We start from the raw sequence: 22,398 nt of genomic DNA on the forward strand, positions 1-22,398 counted from the left end.
CCTCTAGCTGCATGCGGCAGGTCAACTGGAGGGTGAGGAGGAAGTAGGAAGACTGGGTGTTATGGACCCCTGCTGCAACTCAGTAGCCCATCTCTTGACCGTCACCCTCTCCTACCTCCTGGTGTCCTGAAAGGCCCTGGATTCTGAATTTTCATTCATAGGAGGCCTCTCTCTTCTCTCTTCTGCAGCGTGGAGGGTGAGGCCCCCAGCAGCGAGACCTGCACGTCACTGGACAGTCCTTCAGCCTATCGCCAGGGTCCCTTAGTGCCTGGCTCCAGCCTGAGCCCGGACCACTACGAGCATACGTCTGTGGGCACCTATGGGCTATACTCTGGGCCGCTGGGGCAGCAGCAGCGCACACGGAGGCCCAAGCTGCAGCACTCGACTTCCATCCTACGCAAGCAGGCTGAGGAAGAGGCCATCAAGCGCTCACGCTCCCTCTCAGAAAGCTATGAGCTCTCCTCAGACCTGCAGGACAAGCAGGTAGGTGGATCCAGTCTCTTGGACACTGGGGACAGGCAGCAGGGCGGCTCCGCCTGCTACGCGTCTTCCCAGGAATCATGTGGCCCTTTGCTAGAGTAGCAGGAGTCTGTCAGCTCTCATGCTCGTGTTCTGCAGTCTCCAACACGAGGAAGTATAAGTAAGGCTCATGCTCCTTAAGAATGTGGCCTTTGCCTTAGCGTGAGCTAACTTGCCCCTCCTGAGGCATGGAGGGGTTCAGAGTGAAGGGACTGGACTGTGGACATTTTTTCTGTCAAGCCTTTGCCTCTGCCCTGTTCCCAGCCCTAATGCCTGGGGTCCGGGCTGTAATGAGGGTCTGGATGTCAAGGCCTGACACCACAAGGACACACAGGTGGTGTGTCCAGCTACTGAGTTTCTAAGTCCCCAGGAGAAGTCTGACCCTTGGGAAGACTGATCAGGGAGACCCTGGAGAAAAGGGAGGGAGGTCAATTTACAATAGAAATAGCTCTTACTCTGAAAAGAACACCAAGTCCAACCACAGCCAGTGAGGAGACGTTGTTTAGTATATCCTTTCCAGTTTACAAGTTAGCATTCTTGTGGGAAGTCACCTCATTGAAGGCTGCAATTCTGCCACAGTGTGAGGTCAGCACCTCTGTACTGAGGCTGATGCACCCCCTGGCTGAGTTCCAGGAAGGAGGAAGAGGGGAAAGGCCTGTCACAGCTGGGTGGTGGTGGGTGGGGGAGCAGAGAGCAGGAGGTCATTGAGGGGCAGAGAGTTCTTTTAGGACCACAGAGTGCAGGCACATAACAGGCACTTTAACAAGAATTTAAGTATGAAACTCCAAGGCAAAGTTCCAGGCTTCAGGAGAAGTTCCAAGCTTCTCCGGGGAAGCAGCTGTGCAAGCGTACAGGACTGGGTTGTCTCCCTGACTCAGTCTCCCCAGCTCCTGGACATTCAGCTCTGGGCTGTCTCCTGTGGGTCCTTAGCAGCCACCTCTGCACTTGCCTGGCCCCAGGACCATAGTCCTTCAGACACCAGGCTGTAGAAACCATCTCGCCCTTCCTTCCTGCCCGTACCTATCCCAGGGCCTGGTTGTCCTCTGTCCACTTCCAGTCTTCCCGTGTCCTTTTTGGACCAGAGGTCTGGGCCTGGCATGGCCCTCAGTTCTTTGGGGAGCAGTGTGGTAACTGCCCAAGGTGGGCCTTTCCCCAACACCTGTTCTCCTGCTCTCGTAATTGCCCTTCAACTTTTGGACATCCCTGCCCACCTCAGCCCTGATCTCTCTTAATTCTTCTACCTGTGAGTTGGTATTGAGAGGGGAGATAGCAAGCAGCCAGAGCCTAATAGCAGGTGGCCCCATCTCAGTCTGTGGAAGCAAATAATGCCCTGCCCTGTGGTATTTGGCCGCATGAATAGGTCCATAGCGGGGCCGGGGGGCAGGAGGAGGCAGCTCCTGTTCCATTTATCAGTTACATCTAGATGCAGAGTGGATCAGAAACAATTTATAGTAAAGGACATAGGCAGCAGGACCAATAAAATAGAACTGAGAAAGTTTAAGACTTAGTAGAAGCCTATAGAGATGATCACGTGCTTTATATAGCCTTAATATGGCCACAGATGTTCATTTTTATCCATACATGTTCATCAGACGTCCATCTGTGCCAGTGTGCTGGGTGCTGGGGAGTCTACAGTGGAACAAGGTCATGCCCCAGCTCTTGACCTGACACTGCGGTCCAGGAGATAGACCATGGATAAGTTAGCAATAAAGACACAGTTTAATTCCAAAAGCGATACAAACATTAGAGATTAGGAAATAGGGGAAAGAAATTGAATGATTGTGGGAAGTAACAGCATTGGATAAGGGTAGTGGAGAAGACCTCTCTAAGGTGGCATGAGAACTGGGTTTTTTGTGGAAGGGGCTTTCCAGCAAGAGGTAATAGCAGGTGAGAGCCCCTGAAGCAAAACAAACTTGGGAGAGAGGGTGGCAGGGACGAGGTGGTAAAAAGTGAGAATGAGGAAGTGACATTGAGGGTCAGGGAGCATTTGACTCTGCGCTGAGCTTCCTGGCAATCAAGACAAAAGTGGGACTAGGACAGGTTACACGAGAATTGCCAGGTGGATGTAGGGTACCTGATTCCAAGAGAAGTTCAAGTCTGTGTAAGACCAAGTCCCATTTAAGCGAAAGAAGCCCAGTGGAAAGCCATGGCTTTTCCATCTGGCCCCATGGCCTCTGCACCTCCTGGTAGTTTCCTGTCAGAGCCAGAGGAATAGGTCTTTGAAAGGTGGTAGTTCTGCTTTAAGGAAGGGTGTTTCTTCCCAGTTTCTCTTCCCCACTGTGAAGAAGTGCCCCTTTAAAGGCAGAGTGAGGGTTTGGTGGGAAAGACCTGGCTGGAATTGGCTTCTTGTCGCACTAGTTCTTTGAGCCTCCTCTGAGAAGCGTGCATCCTTATGAGCATCTGAAGACTGTATCATTGTGAATATCAGGTGAGCACATACCGATTGGATGTCCTCCCGTGCACCCCAGTAAACTTTCAGAGCAGGCCTTGGGTGGATTCTGGCCTAGAGGGAAGAACGACCACCGTGAGTCTGGGTGATGGGTAAGAGCAGGCCTGGCTCAGTGTGTGTTCTCTGGGGGAAGCCAAGTAGGAGGGACCGAGAGGGGCTTTGATGACAAAACACAGAGCCCATTTCTGCCTTCCTGAAGTCCCTCTTTTCTCCCTCCCCTGCACCTTCAGGTTTGGGAAGCTGGTCTCAGACAAAGAGGGTTGCTGCTTGGTTTATGAGGTCCAGAGTCAGCAGGAAAAAATAGGCCCTGGAGTGAGCTCTGGGCCTGAGCTGGTGACCCTGGCATCATGACATCTACTCCTCCCCTATCCTCCACCAAGGCTAACATAAGGGGTTTAGAACTGCAGGCCTGGGAGGGCAGAGAAGAGAGAGCTTCCTGAAGCTCAGCTTTGGGCCCTTTATTGGCCCAGTGGGCTTTCAGAGCTCTATTCAAAACCAAAAAAAAAAAATTTTTTTTTTTGCTTACAGATGTGGAAGTAAAGTCACCTTCAGAATGAAAGAAAAAATAGACCTACCCTGGCTCACTCTGGGTCTGGCCAGGCTTTGAAAAATCAGCTGGAGCCACATGCATGCCACTGCCCCTCACCCCACCCATTCCCCTTCTTCTTTCTGCTAAGAGAGCTGCTCTGCCCAGCCTGCTGCTCCCTCTTTTGTGGACCCAGAGAGCTGGCATCCCTGAAATGGGTGGCTCATGGAGCTGGGCATGCTCCTACTGTCCAGAGAGGTGAAGAGGCCGCCAGCTGGCAAGTGAGGGACCAGTACGCATATTTGGATGTGTGAGGCTGTGAGCCCTTCCTTCCCAGCCACCACAGCAGTTCTGAGCAACCTTCTCCCCTGACTCCAGCATCTATTTGGCTTTAGTTCAGTGACATCTGTGTCTGTTTGTCTGTTCCCCTTGGCAGAGTCTTAAGTTCTTGAGAGCAGGGACCTTGTTTCTCTGTGCTGCCAACTTTGGCGTGATGCCCACATGGAGTAGGCAGGTAGGACATAGACGAGCAGGGTGCAGTGCTTTGCTTCCCTGAGCAGTGTGACTTGCTCCCAAGGATCTGAGAGTTCTCTTGGCCCCATATCAGGTGCTCATTCTGTCTGGACGCCTGAGAGAAGCCAGTTTCTTCTCTTGGGTTCTCCCCAAGCAGGCTCCAGCTCCAGGCATCTATTTGTTTTTCACTCAGGATCAATGTATGAGGAGCAGCCTTCAGGGCTGTCCTTGCTCACAAGAGGGCTAGCGTGGGCCTCAGGACTTCAGGAAACCCATGTGTCACATTGGGGAGTTCCACTCCTTCTTGCCTGCCTGCAGCCTTGCCCCATCTCCAAACTCAAGGAGAAGGGCCATCAGGACCTGTGTTAGAGTTGACTCCTGACCCTGGGTGTTAGGTCTCTTCTCTGGGCCTCAGTTTTCTCATCTGTACAGTGAGAGGACTTGGGAACCCCATAATCTGTCAACACCTTCCAGAAATACACTTGAGGGTCTTGTAGCCCCAGTTGTCTCTGAGCTTGGCAAGTGCTGAGTGACCAGCACAGTCTCTGAGCAGGGCTGGGGTTAAAACCAAGGCAACTGGCCTTGAAGCCTGCTCCTCAGTTTGGTGATTCTCTCAGGCCTCCCTAAAATTTAGTGACTCCCTTGGCCAGCAAGAATGCAGTTGGTGCCATAGAGAGGAAACAAAGCTGGAAGTCCGTAGCTGATGCTCAGCACCCAGGATCTTGCCGAAATCTTTGGCAGGTCTCTTAACCTGTACATGCTCAGCTCCTCATCTCTTGGGGTGGGAGGTGCTGCCCTCACCTTTGCCAGTATCTCCAAAGTTGTGTTAAACTGCATACTCTTAAGATGCATGAGGACCACGGCTTCTGTGGCCAAAGTTTGGGGCATCATCACTTTTTAAAGGTTCTGAGTAGTCCTATAGGGAACATGAGGAATAATTGTCCCCTGTAGGGAACAATTAAAACATACTTGCTTTAATTTAACATGGTGTTTCTTTATCTTATGTTACCTGGAGCCCAGATTTTGCATATAAGCATGCCCCAGTGATTGTTTTAAGCAACTTTGGGATGTGCTGAAGCCATCCTAGATGGTGCTGCTATGGGGCCGGGGAGCGGGAATGACTGCTCGTAGGTATTGTGCTGCTGCAGCACTCAGGAGTATCTTCATTCTCTGTTCCTTTCCCTTTGCTTCTAGGTGGAGATGCTAGAACGGAAGTATGGGGGACGCCTCGTGACCCGCCATGCAGCCCGCACCATCCAGACAGCCTTCCGCCAGTACCAGATGAACAAGAACTTTGAGCGCCTGCGTAGCTCCATGTCAGAGAACCGCATGTCCCGCCGGATTGTGCTGTCCAACATGAGAATGCAGTTCTCCTTTGAGGGGCCTGAGAAGATGCATAGCTCCTACTTTGAAGGAAAGCAGGTCTCAGTGACCGGTGATGGCTCTCAGTTGGGGACCCTGGTGCCATCTGAATGCAGTGAGTTTGTTGAGGCGCCTTCCCTCAAGTCTTCAGCCCCATCTAGTGACTTTGCAGATGCCATCACTGAGCTGGAGGACGCCTTCTCCCGGCAGGTGAAATCTCTGGCCGAGTCCATCGACGATGCCCTCAACTGCCGCAGCCTTCATGCTGAGGAGGCGTCAGTCACCGACGCAGGGCGAGCCCAGGGCACGGACCCCCAGACAGCCCTGCAAACTGTGGACCACCACAAACTGGATGAGATGACAGCCTCATATAGTGATGTCACCCTGTACATCGATGAGGAGGAACTGTCACCACCCCTGCCCCTCTCTCAGGCGGGGCACCGGCCATCCAGTTCTGAATTAGACCTGCAAATAAGGGCTGGAGGTGCCACCCAGGACTACTGGGCCCTGGCTCACAAGGATGACAAGGGGGACACGGACACTAGCTGCCAGAGCACACCATCTCTTGAGCAGCAGGAGCAGCGGCTGCGGGTGGAGCATCTCCCGCTGCTCACCATCGAGCCTCCCAGTGATAGCTCCGTGGACCTCAGCGACCGCTCAGACCGTGGCTCACTCAAGAGGCAGAGCACCTATGAGCGCAGTCTTGGTGGACAGCAGGGCAGCCCCAAGCATGGCCCCCAAAGTGTCCCCCTTAAGGGCCTGCCCCGGGAGGACCCAGAGTTGCGGCCTCAGCCTTCCAGGGCCCTTGATGGCCACTTGGCCATCAATGGCTCGGCCAACAGGCAGAGCAAATCTGAGTCAGACTACTCGGATGGGGACAACGACAGCATCAATAGCACTTCCAACTCCAATGACACCATCAACTGCAGCTCTGAGTCATCATCCCGTGACAGCCTGCGGGAGCAGACACTCAGCAAACAGACCTATCACAAGGAGACCCGCAACAGCTGGGACTCACCCGCCTTCAGCAATGACATCATCCGAAAGAGGCATTATCGCATTGGCCTCAACCTTTTCAACAAGTGAGTGCCCACCAGCCCTGGAGGAGAGAGTAGGGCATGGCAGTGACACCCAGGGGACCTCGACCAGGGCCTTCCTTTCAGGCCCAGTGCCTTCGTGAGCACCTGTGGGGGTGGCCCTACAGCAGCGCCTGGCATAACCAGTGCTGTTGGTAGCAGGTATTGGAGCCTGGTGAGCAGTGTTGTGGAGAGAGCAGACACTAACAGGCTGAGCAGGGGCAGAATCAGGGGCTTCTCTGTGCTTTAGCAACATGATTTCGGGGCCTTGTCAGCACCTAGAATAGTGACTAGTACGTAGTAGGTGCTCAGGAGACTTTACTATGTGAAGGCTGATGCTGCGTGTAATACCATGCCTGTCTGTGTATATCAGGTTCCAGGGTTTGGATATTTTTCTCTGGGTGATATGGAACATGAAGATCTTTGAGAAAGGACATGATGTAGTCTATACTTGGAGGCATGTATTGGGGAAGCAGGACATAGGTAGACCCATGCTGGTGGAAGTCTCAGCCAGCAGCAAGGCCCTTTGGGAGGTGTGTGAACTGGGTCTGTTGAATGGCCACTACCTGCCACGGGTTCTAGAAAGGTGATTTCGAGGTATTCCCGAGAGCAAATCTAAGAAGGGCGACTGATATTTAGAGGCAGGCTATTCTTATTGTTGCTAAAAGTAGCGAAAGGGGAAGGGGCTGGACACTCCCTTGGAGGAGATGTTGGCCAGCTCTGGTTATTAAACCGGGGTTTTCACATCATTTCTCTCCATGGGGCCTCCAGGATTTAGGGTCACCAGACACCAGCCTGGTTCTGACCTCTCCAGGGTTGAGGACGTTGTCAGCCTGCCTAGTGGTTACTGAGACCCATTCACTGTGCTTCCCTGCTTCCTCATCTAGGTTGGGGAGTCTTGTGGGCACTTTTGAGCCATCCTTGGTGCTAGTGGAAGTGCCATCTGGGGGATTCTGAGAGGCCCATCCCAGAGGGTGGGAACAGGGCATGTCGCATTCCTGTGGGAGCAGTCAGGGGGCTTGGGGTCATAAGTCCTCACTCACCTAAGAACCAAGTCTTGGGCACCTGACATCTGCCAGGGCTGGTCTTTCCTGAGACTCCCACCTGCCTGTGGCCTGCTGCATATAAAGATCAGCCCCGTCACTGTGCAAATTGTGGTCTGGAACAGCATGCTGGACAGGGAAGGTCATGTACTGCTGAGCTCATCCTAGGCCGAGCAATACATGAGTCTGCCTATGCTGCAGCAGGGCACAGCTAGCTCCTGGATCAACTTAGATCCAGGCCTGTGCCTTCCTGGGGGAGACCAAGATAACCTGGGGATTTGCTCAGCTCCCAAGCGCCTAACTGGTCCCTAGCAGACACCGTGTCCTGATGTGGGAGTTCCAGCTGAGTGGACAGGTGGAACCCAGAAAAAAGTCCCTCACCCATGCAGTAGATTGTTTCTAGCTCTATTAGGCTTTTTTTTTTTTTTTTACTTTTTATTGAATTTTTTGAGCTGACATTAATTAAAAAATTACATAGGTTTCAGGTGTACAGTTCTATAATATGTCATCTGTATATTTTACTGTATTATGTGATTATTACCATAGACAGAGTGTGGGCAGGGTGAATGCAGGTTGGGCTGGCTACTTTGGAGGGGTGGACCCCATGGGGGCTGTGCGGGGATGCAGGTGGGCCAGGATCCAGGAGAGTCCCACAGACTCCAGTCAGCTCCCCTGGATGTCCAGCATCGGAAGGTGGGCTGAGGGCTTCAGCATCTCCAGGCTTGCTGACAGTGGGTCCTGCAGCATCCGCCATCCCCATCTCACAGACTCTGATACAACAGAGTCAAGGAGCACTGGGGAGTCAACCCCATTGGCCAAGGGGGCAGCAGGGGGAGGTTCTTACATGGATCATACCAAAGACTAGAAAAATAAATGGACAGGGCCCAGTGTGCCAAAAGCTAGAAAGATGAACAGACAGGACCCAAGTGCACTAAAAGCTGCCAACATAATTGGATAGAAAAAAATTCCTCCCTTCCCTATTCCTGTAAGAACCTTGGGCTTGGACAGGAAAGGGGGATGGTCTTCAAGACAGGAATTCAACATTCGCCCAAGTCTTGGCCCTAAATAAACATTGGGGTTTTTTGTTTTGTTTTATTTTTGCTGCAGCACCTGCCTTATGAGTTTGACTGTATTTTGGTTACATACCCTCCACCCTAAGTCAAATCTTCCATCACCATTTATGCCCCTCTTTGATCCTCTTCTATTTGTATTAGTTTTTTAAAGTTATTTTTATTGATTATGCTATACAGTTTTCCCAATTTTCCCCCTTTGCCCCCCTCCACCCAGCACCCCCACCTTCCTCAGGCAATCCCCATACCATTGTTCACATCCATGGGCCATGCGTATAGTTCTTTGGCTGCTCCATTTTCTGTGCTGTACTTTACACCGCCTGGCTATTCTGTAACTACCTGTTTGTACTTCTTAATCCCCTCACCTCTTCACTGATTTCCCCACACCCACCTCCCATCTGGCAACCATCAAAATGTTCTCCATATCTATGATTCTGTCTCTGTTCTTCTTGTTTGCTTAGTTTGTTTTTAAGATTCAGTTGTTGATAGTTGTGAGCCTGTTGTCATTGTAATGTTTGTAGTTTTTTTCTTCTTTTTCTTAAATAAGTTCCTTTAACATTTCATATAAGAAAGGTTTGGTGATGATGAACTCTTTTAGTTTTTTCTTGTCTGAGAAGCTCTTTATCTACCCTGCAGTTCTAAACAACAGCTTTGCTAGATAGAGCAATCTTGGCTGTAGGTCCCTGCTTTTCATGACTTTGAATATTTTTTGCCAATTTCTTCCAGCCTGCAAAGTTTCTTTTGAGAAATCAACCGAAAGTCTTATGGGGATACCCCTATATGTAACTAACTGCTTTTCTCTTGCTGCTTTTGAGATTCTTTCTTTATCTTTAACCTTTGGCATTTTAATTATGATGTGTTTTGGAGTGGGCCTCTTTGCGTTCATGTTGTTTGGGACTCTATGCTTCCTGGACTTGCATGTCTGTTTCCTTCACCAAGTTAGAGAAATTTTCTTTCAGTATTTTTTCAAATAGGTTTCCAATCTCTTGCTTTTTCTCTTCTCCTTCTGGCACTACTCTGATGCAAATGTTGGAAGGCTTGAAGTTTCCCACAGGCTGCCTACACTATCTTTGTTTTGGGGTGGTTTTTTTTAGATTATTTTTCTTCTTGTTGTTCTGATTGGTTGTTTTTGGCTTCTTTATGTTCCAATTCATTGATTTGATTCTCAGCTTCATCCACTCTACTGTTGTTTGCCTGTAAATTGTTCTCTATTTCAATTAGTGTATCTTTCGTTTCTGACTGGATTTATTTTATGCTGTTGAGGTCCTCACTAAGTTCTCCAAGCATTCTTATAAGCAGTGTTTCGAACTCTGCATCTGACAGATTGCTTATCTCCATTGTGTTTAGCTCTTTTTCTGCAGTTTTACTCTGTTCTTTAATTCGGGTCATGTTTCTTTGTCTCCTCATTTTGGCAGCTTCTCTGTGTTTGTTTCTATGTATTGCATAGAGCTGCTTTGATTCTGTGTCTTGGTGGTGTGGCCTAATGTAGTAGGTGTCCCATAGAGTCTAGTGGCATGGCCTCCCCTATCATCCAGGCTGGATACTTGCAATGTGCCCTTTGTGTGGGCTGAGTACACCTGCCTCTTGTAGTTGAGCCTTGGTTGCTGTTGGCTGATCAATGGGAGAGATTTACCCAGGCCAATCAGCTGCAAGGACTGGCTGTGACCACTGACCACCAACCTCCATCCTCCATGGAGGATCAGCTATTGCAGGAGTGGGGTGGTGGTTCTCTGACCTGGTCTGTAATTGCCCACTGGGTACCTTGGATCTGGGATTTCCTGGGTGGTACAGGCTTAGGTCGGCCCCTATCTGTGTTCTGCCTGGGGCCACTCTGCATGAGCTATAAAGCAGTCTGAGATATGTGTTACTTGTGCTGGGCTTGGAGATTTCCAGGTGATGCCAAATCGTGAATCTTGGCTGGCTGCTGCTAGTGCCAGGCCTGCAGCCACTTAGCAAGAGGTATGGGAGCTGGAGGCTCACTGAGGTCAGCTGTTGCTTGTTTGATAGGATTTAGGAAGTTGTGAAGCATGAGCCAAGACCAACCATTCATATGGAAAAGTCATAGTTAACAGCTTGGTTAAGCCTGTAAGTTGTGTGGGACAGAGTCTCAGAGGATCTTCAGAGCAGGACAAACAGTGTGAGCCAGGTTGATGGAGTCTCAGATATAGCTGCTGCCTGCTGGCTCTGTGGCTCTGTGGCTCTGTGGGGGGAGAACTCAGAAAGGGACAGTGACCTCTTCCCATCTTTCTGTCTGACAGAAAAGTGTCCCCTAGCTTTCGCCTTGATGCTAGATACTTCAATTCCTTCCTGCATGATACTGGTGCCTTTCAAGCTGCTATCTTAGTGCTGGAGCTCAGAGAAAGTGAATCTGAGTAAATCTGTGTGTGGGTTCTTTAAGGGGAACTGCTTGGGACTCCACAATTTTAAGTTTCTTCTACTGATTAATTCCCCTCTGCTTTTTGCAGCCAGAAGTTATGGGGACTTATCTTCCTGTTATTGGAACACTAGGCTGGGGAGCCTGGTGTGGGTCTGGGACCCCTCACTTCCAAAATATTCCTCGTGAATTATCATCCACCACATGTGGGTGTGGCGTCAGCCTGTCTCCACGTCTCCACCCTCCTACCAGTCTGGATGGATGTGGTTTCTTTAATTTCATAGTTGTCAGACTTTCATTCACCTCGATCTCTGACAGTTCTGAATGATGGTTGTTCTAGATTTTAATTGTAATTTTGATGTGGTTATGTGAGGAGGCAAACTATGTTTACCTGTGCCGCCATCTTGACTAGAGTTCTATATTAGTTTTTAATTACATGTGTAGTATGTGAAATGTGTTCCCCCCAAAAAAAGAAAATGCAAGCCTTTTGATTAGAATAACATCCCCTTGGACTCTCAGCATTTTGGAGTCTCTTCTCCCAGATCCCTTTCTCTGTGCATATGTATGTCCTGTTAGGAATTGTAGACCACTGTGGTTCAGAATGCAGCTCTATGCTGGGCTACCAGGGTTCAAGTCTAGCCCTTTTACTTCCATCTGTTTATGTTAGGGCAGTGCAGCCCCTATGTCACAGTGGCCTTGCCTGTACAATGGGGCTGAGGCCAATAGCATCCACCTCAGAGGATGTGAGGAGGAAACGAGGGGTTGTGCCAAGTTCTCAGAGCAGCTCCTGGCACAGCCCTGCCCAAGTATTAGCTGCTGCTACTGTGGCTTTGCTGACATCATCTGGTTCTGCAGTTATGGGGATCATCTTACTGTGACGGATGCATGGTCTGGAGATCTTCCCTGTCAGCACCATGGACCACCTCAACTCTGCTTGGTGCTGTGTAGGGTCCATGTGCACTTATCCATATTTATGTGGCCAGTCGCTTTCACTTTTTCATGGTTATTAAAAGGATACTGTGGATCTACCCTTTACATACACTCCCCAGGGAAGATAGCTAGAGGTGGAATTGCCAAGGCTTAGGCATGTTTTTATTGAAATAGTGACTGTAATTTTCTCTTTAAAGGGGGCTTATCCATTTCCTGTCTCTGCAGCTGGACCTGAGAGTTCTTTTTCCCCTCACACATTTGTCAACACAATGTACCTTGGTCTGGAAACCTCCTCCGTAACCCCATTTCCAACTCCCCCCACAATCGGCCACACCTGCTAGTACTGCCTTATTTTCTGCCTTTCTCTTCTGACATAGTTACTCCAGGCAGGCATGGCCCAGAGTGAACCATCTCTAAGCTCTGAAGCAGGTGCTGAAAAGGGGTGAGCGAGTAGCTGCCTTCCAGTTACACCAGGGGTCAAAGTCATGTGTATCTCACTGGCTCCACGCAGGCTATGAAGCTAGCCTGCTGTTAATGGATCTAGAAAAAAAATCTAGATCGTTGTGCTGCTGTTTTTCCCAGCCCCCAAACTAGGCTTGTCCCCAAACTGGGGACCTCTCAGCCTGCACCTTGTTAAGCCTAAACCCTGTTACACACCTTCTACATTCCAGGCACTGTTTTAGGGACCTGGGACATTCATTAAACAGGCTAAAGATACTTGTGAAGCTCCGCAGTAATAGTTAGAGGATGTTTTTTATTGCTCTGACAACATTGGACTTTTATATGTCTTCTTATTAGAACAAAACCCTTTTTTTTTTTTCTTTTTAAAAATTGTCTTGGCTCTTCTTAGTAGGTATTCTTGTGCATGAATTTTAGAATCAGCTTGTCACGATCCATGAAAAATCCTGGTGGACTTTTCATTGAAGTCACCTTCAGCTCAGGGTTTAACTTGGAGTCACTTGAACCTTCACAACACTGAGACCCAACCATAGGGGGCTATTGAACATTGAAATTAAAGCTCATTAAAATCAACCCAGTTTTCCAGGTGTACTAGCTGCAAAGCAGGCGTCCACGGATATGTATAGTTTCATGGCCATGGTACCTGGCGGTGTGGGTCTAGAATAGCTTCATGGCTGCAGAACATGCTGGCGGATAGTGATGGTTGGAGTGCTGAGAGAGACACACACAGTGATATTGGTTGCCTGTGGGGTGTGGGGCTAAGTTGTGTGAGCAGCCCCCTCCTCTCTGCCAAGAGCCCGTGAAATCCTTGTGAAACATGCCTTCTGCCCATCAAGCGTGCGTGTTACAGAGCACAGCCTTCCTCCGAGCACAGCCATCAGGCCTCCGAGCCTTGGTTTATCATCTCAGTGCGCTCGGTGGGACGATTGAAGGAGAAACCACTTTTCTAAAACTGTGTTATTTAAACAAAGAAAACACCTTTCTTATTCAGATTAAGAGCTTTTTGATTCAGAAAGCCCTTCCACAGGTATATGCCTACTGGCTGTCTCCCCTGGAACCAAAGGGCTGGTGGTTCCACTCTTAAGTAGCAGGGCCCCAGGACCCTCTGCAGAGACCAAGGCAAGAGCTGGGAGCACGAGGCCTTTGAGGGCCGGCAGTGCTGACACAGCTCCTTGGAGCTGCAGGCTGAGGAGCTGCTGGCTGAGGACGATTGAGGGCAGAAGATTCTAGTGAACACTGAGCACCCTATTGCCCAAGGTCAGGGTCCCTCCCAAGGAGGTCCCCACCACACCCCACCTTTCCACCACCTACCACTGCTTCCCATGGCTCTCCCAGTGGGTCGCTTGTCTCCTATCTTTCTCCCTCCCCAGATCCTCACTCTTGTCCACACAGCCCTGATTGCCTCCCTGCCAACCAGTCCTTTTAGATGGCCCTTAGTTCCCACCCACTCCCAGCAGTGAGCCTTCCATCTTCAGGGGGATACAGAGGGTCTGAATGATGTACCCAAAATCAGTGAGCCCATGAGCAGGAGGAAAAGGAAAACAAAGGAAACCTGAGAAAGAGATGCAGATTGTCAGGCAGGGCCCATCCCAACCTGCTGGAAGAGGCTGTCAAGCCTGACACCTGGGTATTCCTCTGAGGTTCTGTCTCATAGCGCTAGAGGAAGGGTCGGAGTCCTGGAGCCAGAGGCAAGAGGGTATTTGCCCCAGCGCTGCCACATACCAGCTGCAGGATATCAACACCTCCTTGTACTCTTTGAGCCTCCCTGGCCACACCTGGAAAATGGCACAGGATCCCTGCCGTCAGAGACCTAGTGAGGATTAGAGACGGTGGAACCAAGAGCCTCACCTGGAGGTGTTTTAGGGTAGTAGCTGGGGCTGCACCCAGAACTGGTGTCAAGAGGAGGGGACTTTCAGGGCCTTGGGCTTTAGGAGGACCCAACAGGTGGTTTGGTGGACATAGCAATCATGAACAATAAGAATGGCTAATACTTAGATGTACTGTTAGCGTGCCAGGCACTGTTCTGTGAGGCTTGTCATGCATTATGTGATGTTCTCCTATAGGGTAGGGACTATTATTAATCTTAGTTTACAGATGGGAGAACTGAGGCTCTGAGAGTCACTTAGATGGTAGGCGGCCAGCCTGGAATTCACACCCCTGCCACCTGGCTCCTGAACACATCCTCTTAAAATCCAGTGTAGGAACTGCTACCACATGTGTAGCCAGAGTGGCAGGAGCTAGGGTTAGTATCCCATAGCCCTGATGGGCACCCAGCAGGACAGCTACTCACCCTGCCACCAGCTTGCCCATGGAAGGCATTTTCATCCCACCCCAGGGTCCCCGGCTCCTGTGCTCCAGGGCGCAGGCCTCGCTGCATCTCTTTCCTCTCCCTCATCCCCCTCCCACTTACTGTCTGGCAAAGGTCCAGGTGATCGTAGTCCAAGCCAGTTTTGTCACAAGTAGACCAGGCCAGACCTCTCCCGACTCTGGAAGAATGTCCTCTCCCCAGAGCTGCCCTGTGATGAATCAGAAGTCCTCATAAGGGAGCGAGCACCTCGTCTGTGAGGAGCATGCAAGCAGGGCCTCAGCAGCCGTGTGAGGCGATGGTGCTGGGACTCCTGCTTGGGCTGGGAGCTATTTGTGGGGTCCTCTGAGGTGCCTCCCAGCCCTGGGCCTGCACTGGGATGCAGGCTTCCCCTCTACCCACATCCAACCCCGGGGCTCGACAGCTGCCAGGTGTCACCCTGCCTGCTGCCTGCTGGAGCTGCTCAAGAAGAAGGCATTAGAGTACTGCTGAGAGTCATGGGTTTGTTCTGAGATTTCACCCTTCCAACATCCACTGGGGCAGCTGCACTCTGCCTGAGAGGAGGGGCAGGCTCAGAGGGTGCAGAGCTTGGCCAGCCTCTCTCTGTAAGCAGCAGAGCTGCGATGGGGCTCTTGGTCTGCTAACTCCAGTTCTGCTCCTTGCATGTGACATGTTTATTGTGGTTAATTAAAATAACATTGATGATAGCCAGCCTGTATAAATATGTACTAAATACCAGACACTGTGCTGAATACTTCATGTGCGTCATCTCATTGAATCCTCACAGTAATCCTGTGAAGCTTGGCTCTAAGAAGCCAGGGCTCAGAGAGGTCCAGGTGCCAGCTCAAGGCCACAGAACCAGAAGTGCTGGCTCCAAGATGCTGATTGGACCCCGAGCCAGTTTCAGGCTCTTTGTCATTGCTGGTAGTGCTGACAGTTTAAACAACCGGCTCTCTTAGAAGAGCTTTGAGCTACTGAGGAATCAGGGTCCAGTTCCCCTCTACATGAGCCATTCCTCCAGCCTGTGGCCCTCATTGCCCTCAGAGCCCCAGGGATCCTTACCTGTGTCCTGGTCTGTGGTGCTGTGCCGAGTCCCTCTGGAGGAAGACAGCGCCAAGGCAAGCCCTAACAGGTTGTCCCAGCCAGGCTAGTGGGCCATTCTTCTACCTTGTGTCCGGGATAAGTGCAAGAAAACCTCGGCAGCCAGGTTCAGCTTGGGTTCTCAATATCAAAAAGAACTTTGTAAATATCAGAGCTGGATACAATAAGCAATCAAGGGGGTGGCGAGCTTGCTGGTCAGGGAGGTATGTGAGCAGATAGAAGGTGGTCACTCCTCTGCAGGACATTGGAAGGCTTCAAGACTGGGTTACCAAATTGCAGGGCACTTCTAGGCAAGCAGGGATTCTCCTTCCATACTTGGTGAGTCCATCCCACCCCTGAGCCGTCACCAGGGTTGCTCAGCCTCCTGACCTCAGAGGATCCTCAGACACTACAGGTATACAGACCCTTATGTTGGTCTCTGTGTCAGTCAGAGACATGGGTGACAGGAGCCCAATGAAACTGGTTTAAGCATAGAGGCGCTACTGGTTAATGCACCTGAAGAGCTGTTGGTCATCTCTTAGCCATCTTCCCCAGAGTCAGCCCCATCCCTCGCCGGTCTCCCCACTGGGGCAGGAGGGCCACCAGTGAGCCCTGGCTTATGGTCCAGCCTCAAGGCTGGGAGGGAACCCCTTGTCCCTCATTGACTCCTGCTGGCTCCCTCCACTTGCTATGGTGGGCTCTGACTGGCCAGGCTGAGAGTTAGGTTAGCTTGTTAGGTCTGGGGGCCAGTGCTCGAGGTGGGGTGGGAAATCTGGAGGCCTACCAATGCCTGTCAGGAAGGTGCTATGCAGCCAGCCATCTACTTCTGCTTTTCTTCAGCAGAAGAAAAAAAGGAAAATCAAAAAGGAGAAGAGAAGCCTGCTTTTGACCCTCCAGGCCTCTGCTGGAAAAAAAGCAGGCAAAGCACTTAGCATTTGGGTACAGCTGGTTGGTGACCCTTAAGTCCACTGCCTTCATGAAAGTCCCACAAGCTTGGCATCGCAACTGACTGCTCACAACCCAAGGGTGGGAGATGCTGTAAGGGAAATCACTGGTGTGGTCTGCATCTGCTGACTTATTACAGCTGACTCTGAATCAGCAGCTGACTTGGAGCAGCCGATCCAGGCTGTTGACAGACAGCAATGCAGGGCAGACTGAAGGTGGGAAGGGCCTGACTGCACTATTGAGTGTGGCGGGGGACTCACATCAACAGATGTGCAGTGCACTGGCTGAGTGCTGTCAGAGAGATCACCCAAGGCTGCTCACTCTTCTGTGTATAGCCATTCAGAGACTCCCTTCACCAGCTGTATCCATCCGGACCCTGGAACCCTCAGCCTGGCCTGACTCCTCCACCCTCACTCAGCTCCTCATCTATACTTCCTGCCACCATGCCTTTCCTCTCAATTTCTTGTAGAGCTCCTGATCACTGGTCAAGGCCTAGTCGATTCTGATTCCTTTCTTACATCATCTCTGTGGAAACTCCTGGGTGGAATGAGTCCCTCCACATACCAAAAGCTGGAGCCATCAGGTTCACACACAGATCTGCTGGCAGATATTGTCATTTCTACCCTCAAATTATGTCCTGAACCAACTGTGTCTCCCCACCCTGTGCACCATTGCCTGGATGCCTGCAGGAGTCTTCCAGCTGGGTTCCCAGCTTGGGCCTGGCCTTGCTCCCTACAGAGCAGCCAGAGGGAGCTTCTTAAACATGGACATCAGGTCCCGTTATTGCCCTATTCAGAACACAGGGGGACTTTTCATCCCACTCAGAGGAAAACCGGACTCTCTGTATAGCCTACACAGTGCTGTGCGGTCCACCCCCCACCCATTCCTGACCGCGATCCTCACCCCCTCCCCCAGGGCCCCTATTCTTCTATTCTCAGCCACCCTGGAGCCGCCTCTTGGTCCTCCTGCAGAGCTCGTGCCCACCTGGGGCCCTCATATATGCTTTTGTGTCCACCGGAAAGCTTCTTTAATCACTTTGGTCCCTGAGTGTCACCTGCTCAGAGGAAGCCTCTGCTTCACCTTCAACCTTCAGGAGCCCCTCCCCATGTCCTCTGGCTGTCTCTCACTCCCTTTGGTCTTCAGACTGTGGAATGCAGCCTGCCATTGTGCTGGGCAGTCATGAGTGGTCCTGCTCCCCGCTATGGTCTCAAACGGTGTCTGGCATGGAGGAGACACTTAATCTAGGAAGAACCTAGATATGAAAGGCTGCTCAACACCACTAGCCAAGGGCCCTTGCAAGCCATTCCTTCCTGCAGCGTGTCCACTCTTCCATTGTACTTTGAGCTTCTCTAGGGTGGAAGAGCCCATCTCCTGGGAGTCCATGATGCTGCATGACATTGCATGTAAACAGAGGAAGGTGTGTGCAGGGGCAGAAAAGGGAGAGAAGCCATCCTCCTGGGAAGAAGGAACTGACTAGGCCTGACCTGGGCACCATATCAGGGCCATCAAGGGGCCAAGAGGCCAGGGGTGGGCAGGTGATTCAAGGCATCCGAGTAGGAGAGGCCTGGCCCAGCCATCCAGGCATCGCCACAGCTGCACAGGCCCACGACTGACCCCTCATCCAGAAGTTGAGGGAGGGTGGGCAAAGGACCTGCACAGACACCTCTCCACGGAGGACATACAGAGGGCCCAAGAACATATGAAAGTCTGCTCAACATCACTAGTCATCAGAGAGATATAAATTAAAACCACAATGAGCCCTGACTGGTGTGGCTCAGTGGATTGAGTGCCAGCCTACGAACCAAAGGGTCGCTGGTTCAATTCCCAGTCAGGGCACATGCATGGATTGTAGGCCACATCCCCAGTAGGCACGATGTGAGGCAACCACACATTGATATTTCTCTCCCTGTCTTCCTCCCTTCCCCACTCTAAAAATAAATAAATAAAATCTTTTAGAACCACAATGAGGTACCGCTCTAAAAATAAATCAATAAGTAAAATCTTTTAGAACCACAATGAGGTACCACCTCATACCAGTCAGAATGGCCATCATAAACAAATCAACAAACAACAAGTGTTGGAGAGGGTGTGGAGAAAAGGGGACCCTAGTGCACCGTTGGTGGGAATTCAGACTGGTGCAGCCACTGCGGAAAACAGTATGGAATTTCCTCAGAAAACTAAAATGGATCTGCCTTTTGACTCAGCAACACGACCGCTGGGATTATATCCTAAGAACCCTGAAACACCAATCCAAAAGAACCTATGCACCCCATGTTCAAAGAAGCACAATTTACAATAGCCAAGTGCTGGAAGCAACCTAAGTGCCCTTCAGTAAATGAGTGGATCAAAAAACTATGGTACATTTGCACAATGGAATACTACATAGCAGAAAGAAAGGAGCTCCTTTCTTTCATGGCAGTGTGGATAAAACTGGAGAGCATTATGCTAAGTGGAATAAGCCAGGCAGTGAAAGGCATACCTTATGATCTCACATATAACAGGAACCTAATGAACCAGCAAAATAGAACTAGAGGGATGGAGACAAGGAACAGACTGACAGTGACCAGAGAGGTGAGGGGAAAGGAGATAATGGTGGAAAGAAGGGGAAAGGTCTAATCAAGGAACATGTATAAGTGACCAAGTGACACAGACAACAGGGTACAGACTGACTGTGGGGCATGGTGGGCGGGACAGTGGAGAAAAACAGAGGGTTAAAATTGGGACAACTATACTAGAACAACAGGAAAATGTTGGGGGAGGGGAGGTGGGCATGGGCCATGGTCCCATGGGGGCCATCATGAGTGGGTCAGTGAGGAAACATGACCTGTCCTGGACAGAGTATTAGCTGGGGAGTGGCTGGAGAGGCCTGGAGTATGTGGGGTTCTTGGTTAAAGATTCTAGAGTCATGGGGAAGAATGGGGGATGTTGAGAGCCCTGGCAGGGGTGAGGGGACAAGGCCACTCTGTCACCACAGTAGTGCCAAGAACCATCTGGCTAGCAGCTGCTTCCTGCCAAGCTCCCGAGGGTTAGGTCAGGGTGTGCGGTCATCCCAGGATAAAAATAGAAGGGTCACCTTGTAGCAGAAGGCTCACTTTTGCTTACATGCAGAAATCTAGTACCTGCAGGACACTGCTGTCAGCCAGGAGCTGCAGCGCTCGCTGATGGGGCAGGTTGACACTGGCCCTCATCTTCATGCCCTCAGGGGATAGCAAAACACTGATCTCTGCCCACTGGGCAGGGAGTACCGCCGGCCCCTAGGTGCACCCTAGGGCTCCACAGCTCCTTGGGTTCTGGGGTTGTCAGGGTCCATGTGTGGCTCCCTCACCTTACCCTGTCTCCTTGGACCATCAGGACCTCCCTGTGAGGTCAGTCAAGCTCATGTCATACCACACGGCAGGCAGGAGGATGGAGACCCAAAAGGTTGGAGGGGCCTGCCTGAGGTCACAGCTGAGCCCAGGGGGGACCTCCCTGCCTCACAGCTTCCTGTGCAGGTGGACGTGCTCCGCGGTCTCCAAAGCCCTTGTCGACTGCCCATGGAGGGCATGTGCTGCACCTCCATTTCTTTTGTAAATTGTGGCTAATCCTAAGATCCTCTCCTGGTGCTTATTATGGGCATCATTCCAGGCACTGTTAGCAAGTCCTTACTACAAGGCAAGGTCACAAGGTTTGAAGCTCCTAAACAGCACAGGTAACAAGAGTGCTGACCCCAAAGAGCAGTGTAAGAAGTAAGTTAGTGTATAGGGTGCTTAGATAGTGATGCACAGGGGTTAGAGATTGTTTACTCTCTGTGGGTGGGTGGAGGGCAGGCCAGCAATGCCAGCATATGCTGGGCAAGGGGTTCTAATCTTCCTGGAAGTGCAGCTTGGGGCACCAGCTTCGACTCAGTGGGTGGGGGCCAGTTCTATACAGGGCCCATGTTTGGGTCAGCACAGGGCAGCTGGGGAGGGTCCCTGCTCCAGCATCCATGGCTATGCACCTGTGTGTGGCCCAGCCTTACCATTCTTGGTGCAGGGTCTGGGCAGTTCTGGGTTCCCACATGTTGGAGGCTGGGGATGGGACAGGACATGGTGCTGAGAGCCTGGGGTCTCCCAGGGCCAGCTGGGGTGCCTTGAATGCCCATGGAGGTGGAGAGCAAGCCTGAAAGGGCCAGGGTTGCCAGTGCTGAGCCTGTCTTTTGTCCCACCCACCAGGAAGCCTGAGAAGGGCATCCAGTACCTCATTGAACGTGGCTTTGTGCCGGACACACCAGTGGGAGTAGCCCACTTCCTGTTGCAGCGCAAGGGCCTGAGCCGACAGATGATTGGCGAGTTCCTGGGCAACAGGCAGAAGCAGTTCAACCGAGATGTGCTGGAGTGAGTTCTGGGGCTGGGGCTTGGGCCACATAGACACGTTCATGTGGCAGAATCCTTGACTTGTCGGGCTTGCCCTGCTTGCTGGGACATATAGCACAACCTCCCCTTACCTTTATCTAGCTCCTGGACACCCCCACATCATTTTACACACATCACATGCCATACATATATGTGGGCATTCACTCTTGGGTGCCCCCCTGCACTCTTCGCACCACAACTTCCCTTCAGGCAGCTGAGCCGCCCAGCACTTGCTAGGACAGGTGTGGGAGGTCAGGGCCTTGACATACGCCCTCTGATGGAGTGAAGGGAGCCAGCTCAGAGAGACTGCAGCCTCTCCAAGACAGGAAGCGCCACACCCAGATCTCTGCCTCTCTCTCTCTCTCTCTCTCTCTCTCTGGCCTCTCCTGGGTGGAAGATCAGGGGGTAAGAGTCCAACCCCCACCCCCACCCCACCACCACCCCTAGCCCAGAGAGCTGGAGGCCAGAGCACTCAGCTACTTGGAACCCTGCAGAAAAATGGGTTTCCAGCTCCCTGGTAGCTGCTGGCAATTTTGATTAAGTATGCCCAGCATGTATCCTAAATCTCTCCTTTCCTCTTTTGGACTGTCCTGAGTAGAAAGGCACCTGCTTTTGAACCCTTGTGTTTACTATGTTCAGGCCCTGTGTCCTTATCTCACCCGTAGGGGTGGGTGTCAGGTATCAGTGACCCCCTTTCACAGGTGAGGAGCCAAAGCCAGCAGAATGGGATGGCTCCGTACGCGTCCTGCTCACCCTTTGCTGGGACCTGGGGGATTTTCCCCAGGCTTTATTGCTGAGGATTTTTCTGACTCAGGCAGCTAGGAGTTGATGTGCTGTCCTATGCTGTCCTTGGAGAGATCACCCAGAAACAGAAATCAGAGCCAGGTAAAGTGGCAACCATCAGTAACAATGGCACTGGCTTTCCTCCGTCCAGCCCCTGCCTCATCAAGGAAAAGGACAAGCGAGGGCACGGCCACATGTGCACCCGCTGCCTCGGATGCTTCTCTGCGGGGAGGTGGATGGGTCTGTGGCCTGGGTTCCACACATAAGGAAACCCAGGGTCAGAGCGGGAGGGACTGGCCTGGGTGCACCCCACACATATATGGACTTACATGTGCACTTACTCATTCAGTCACACACATGGACACAGGAAGTACAGTGAGCCAGGGACTTCGGCCGTGGCTGCTATGTGGCCAGTACCCACCAGACCAGAATGGAGTCTTGTGTCCTTTCTTAGCCAGATACGCCCACTGGGGCAACTTTCTTCCTGCTCAGTGTTTCTGTCCTGGCCTCACCGGGAAAGGCCTGCTGCCCTACTAGTGTGGTTACTGCCACTCTCTCCCCCATCAAACCTGTACAGGAAGTGGTTCAGGGAAA

The 22,398-nt window shown here is 51.4% G+C and overlaps 1 protein-coding gene across 10 annotated transcripts in view; it reads left to right on the forward strand.

The window, feature by feature from the left end:
* Positions 1-22,398, forward strand: part of IQSEC1 (IQ motif and Sec7 domain ArfGEF 1) — a 443,112-nt gene that overhangs the window by 395,735 nt on the left and 24,979 nt on the right. For all 10 annotated transcript variants that reach the window (XM_053672884.1, XM_037167386.2, XM_053672883.1 and 7 more), the window contains 3 exons: positions 189-483; positions 5,202-6,451; positions 20,842-21,003. In XM_053672884.1, coding sequence (XP_053528859.1) covers positions 189-483; positions 5,202-6,451; positions 20,842-21,003 — 1,707 coding nt within the window. The remainder of the gene's footprint in view (positions 1-188; positions 484-5,201; positions 6,452-20,841; positions 21,004-22,398) is intronic.

Source organism: Artibeus jamaicensis, unplaced genomic scaffold, assembly GCF_021234435.1.
Source record: "Artibeus jamaicensis isolate MK-2021 breed Jamaican fruit bat unplaced genomic scaffold, CSHL_Jam_final contig_793, whole genome shotgun sequence".
NCBI lineage: Eukaryota > Metazoa > Chordata > Mammalia > Chiroptera > Phyllostomidae > Artibeus > Artibeus jamaicensis.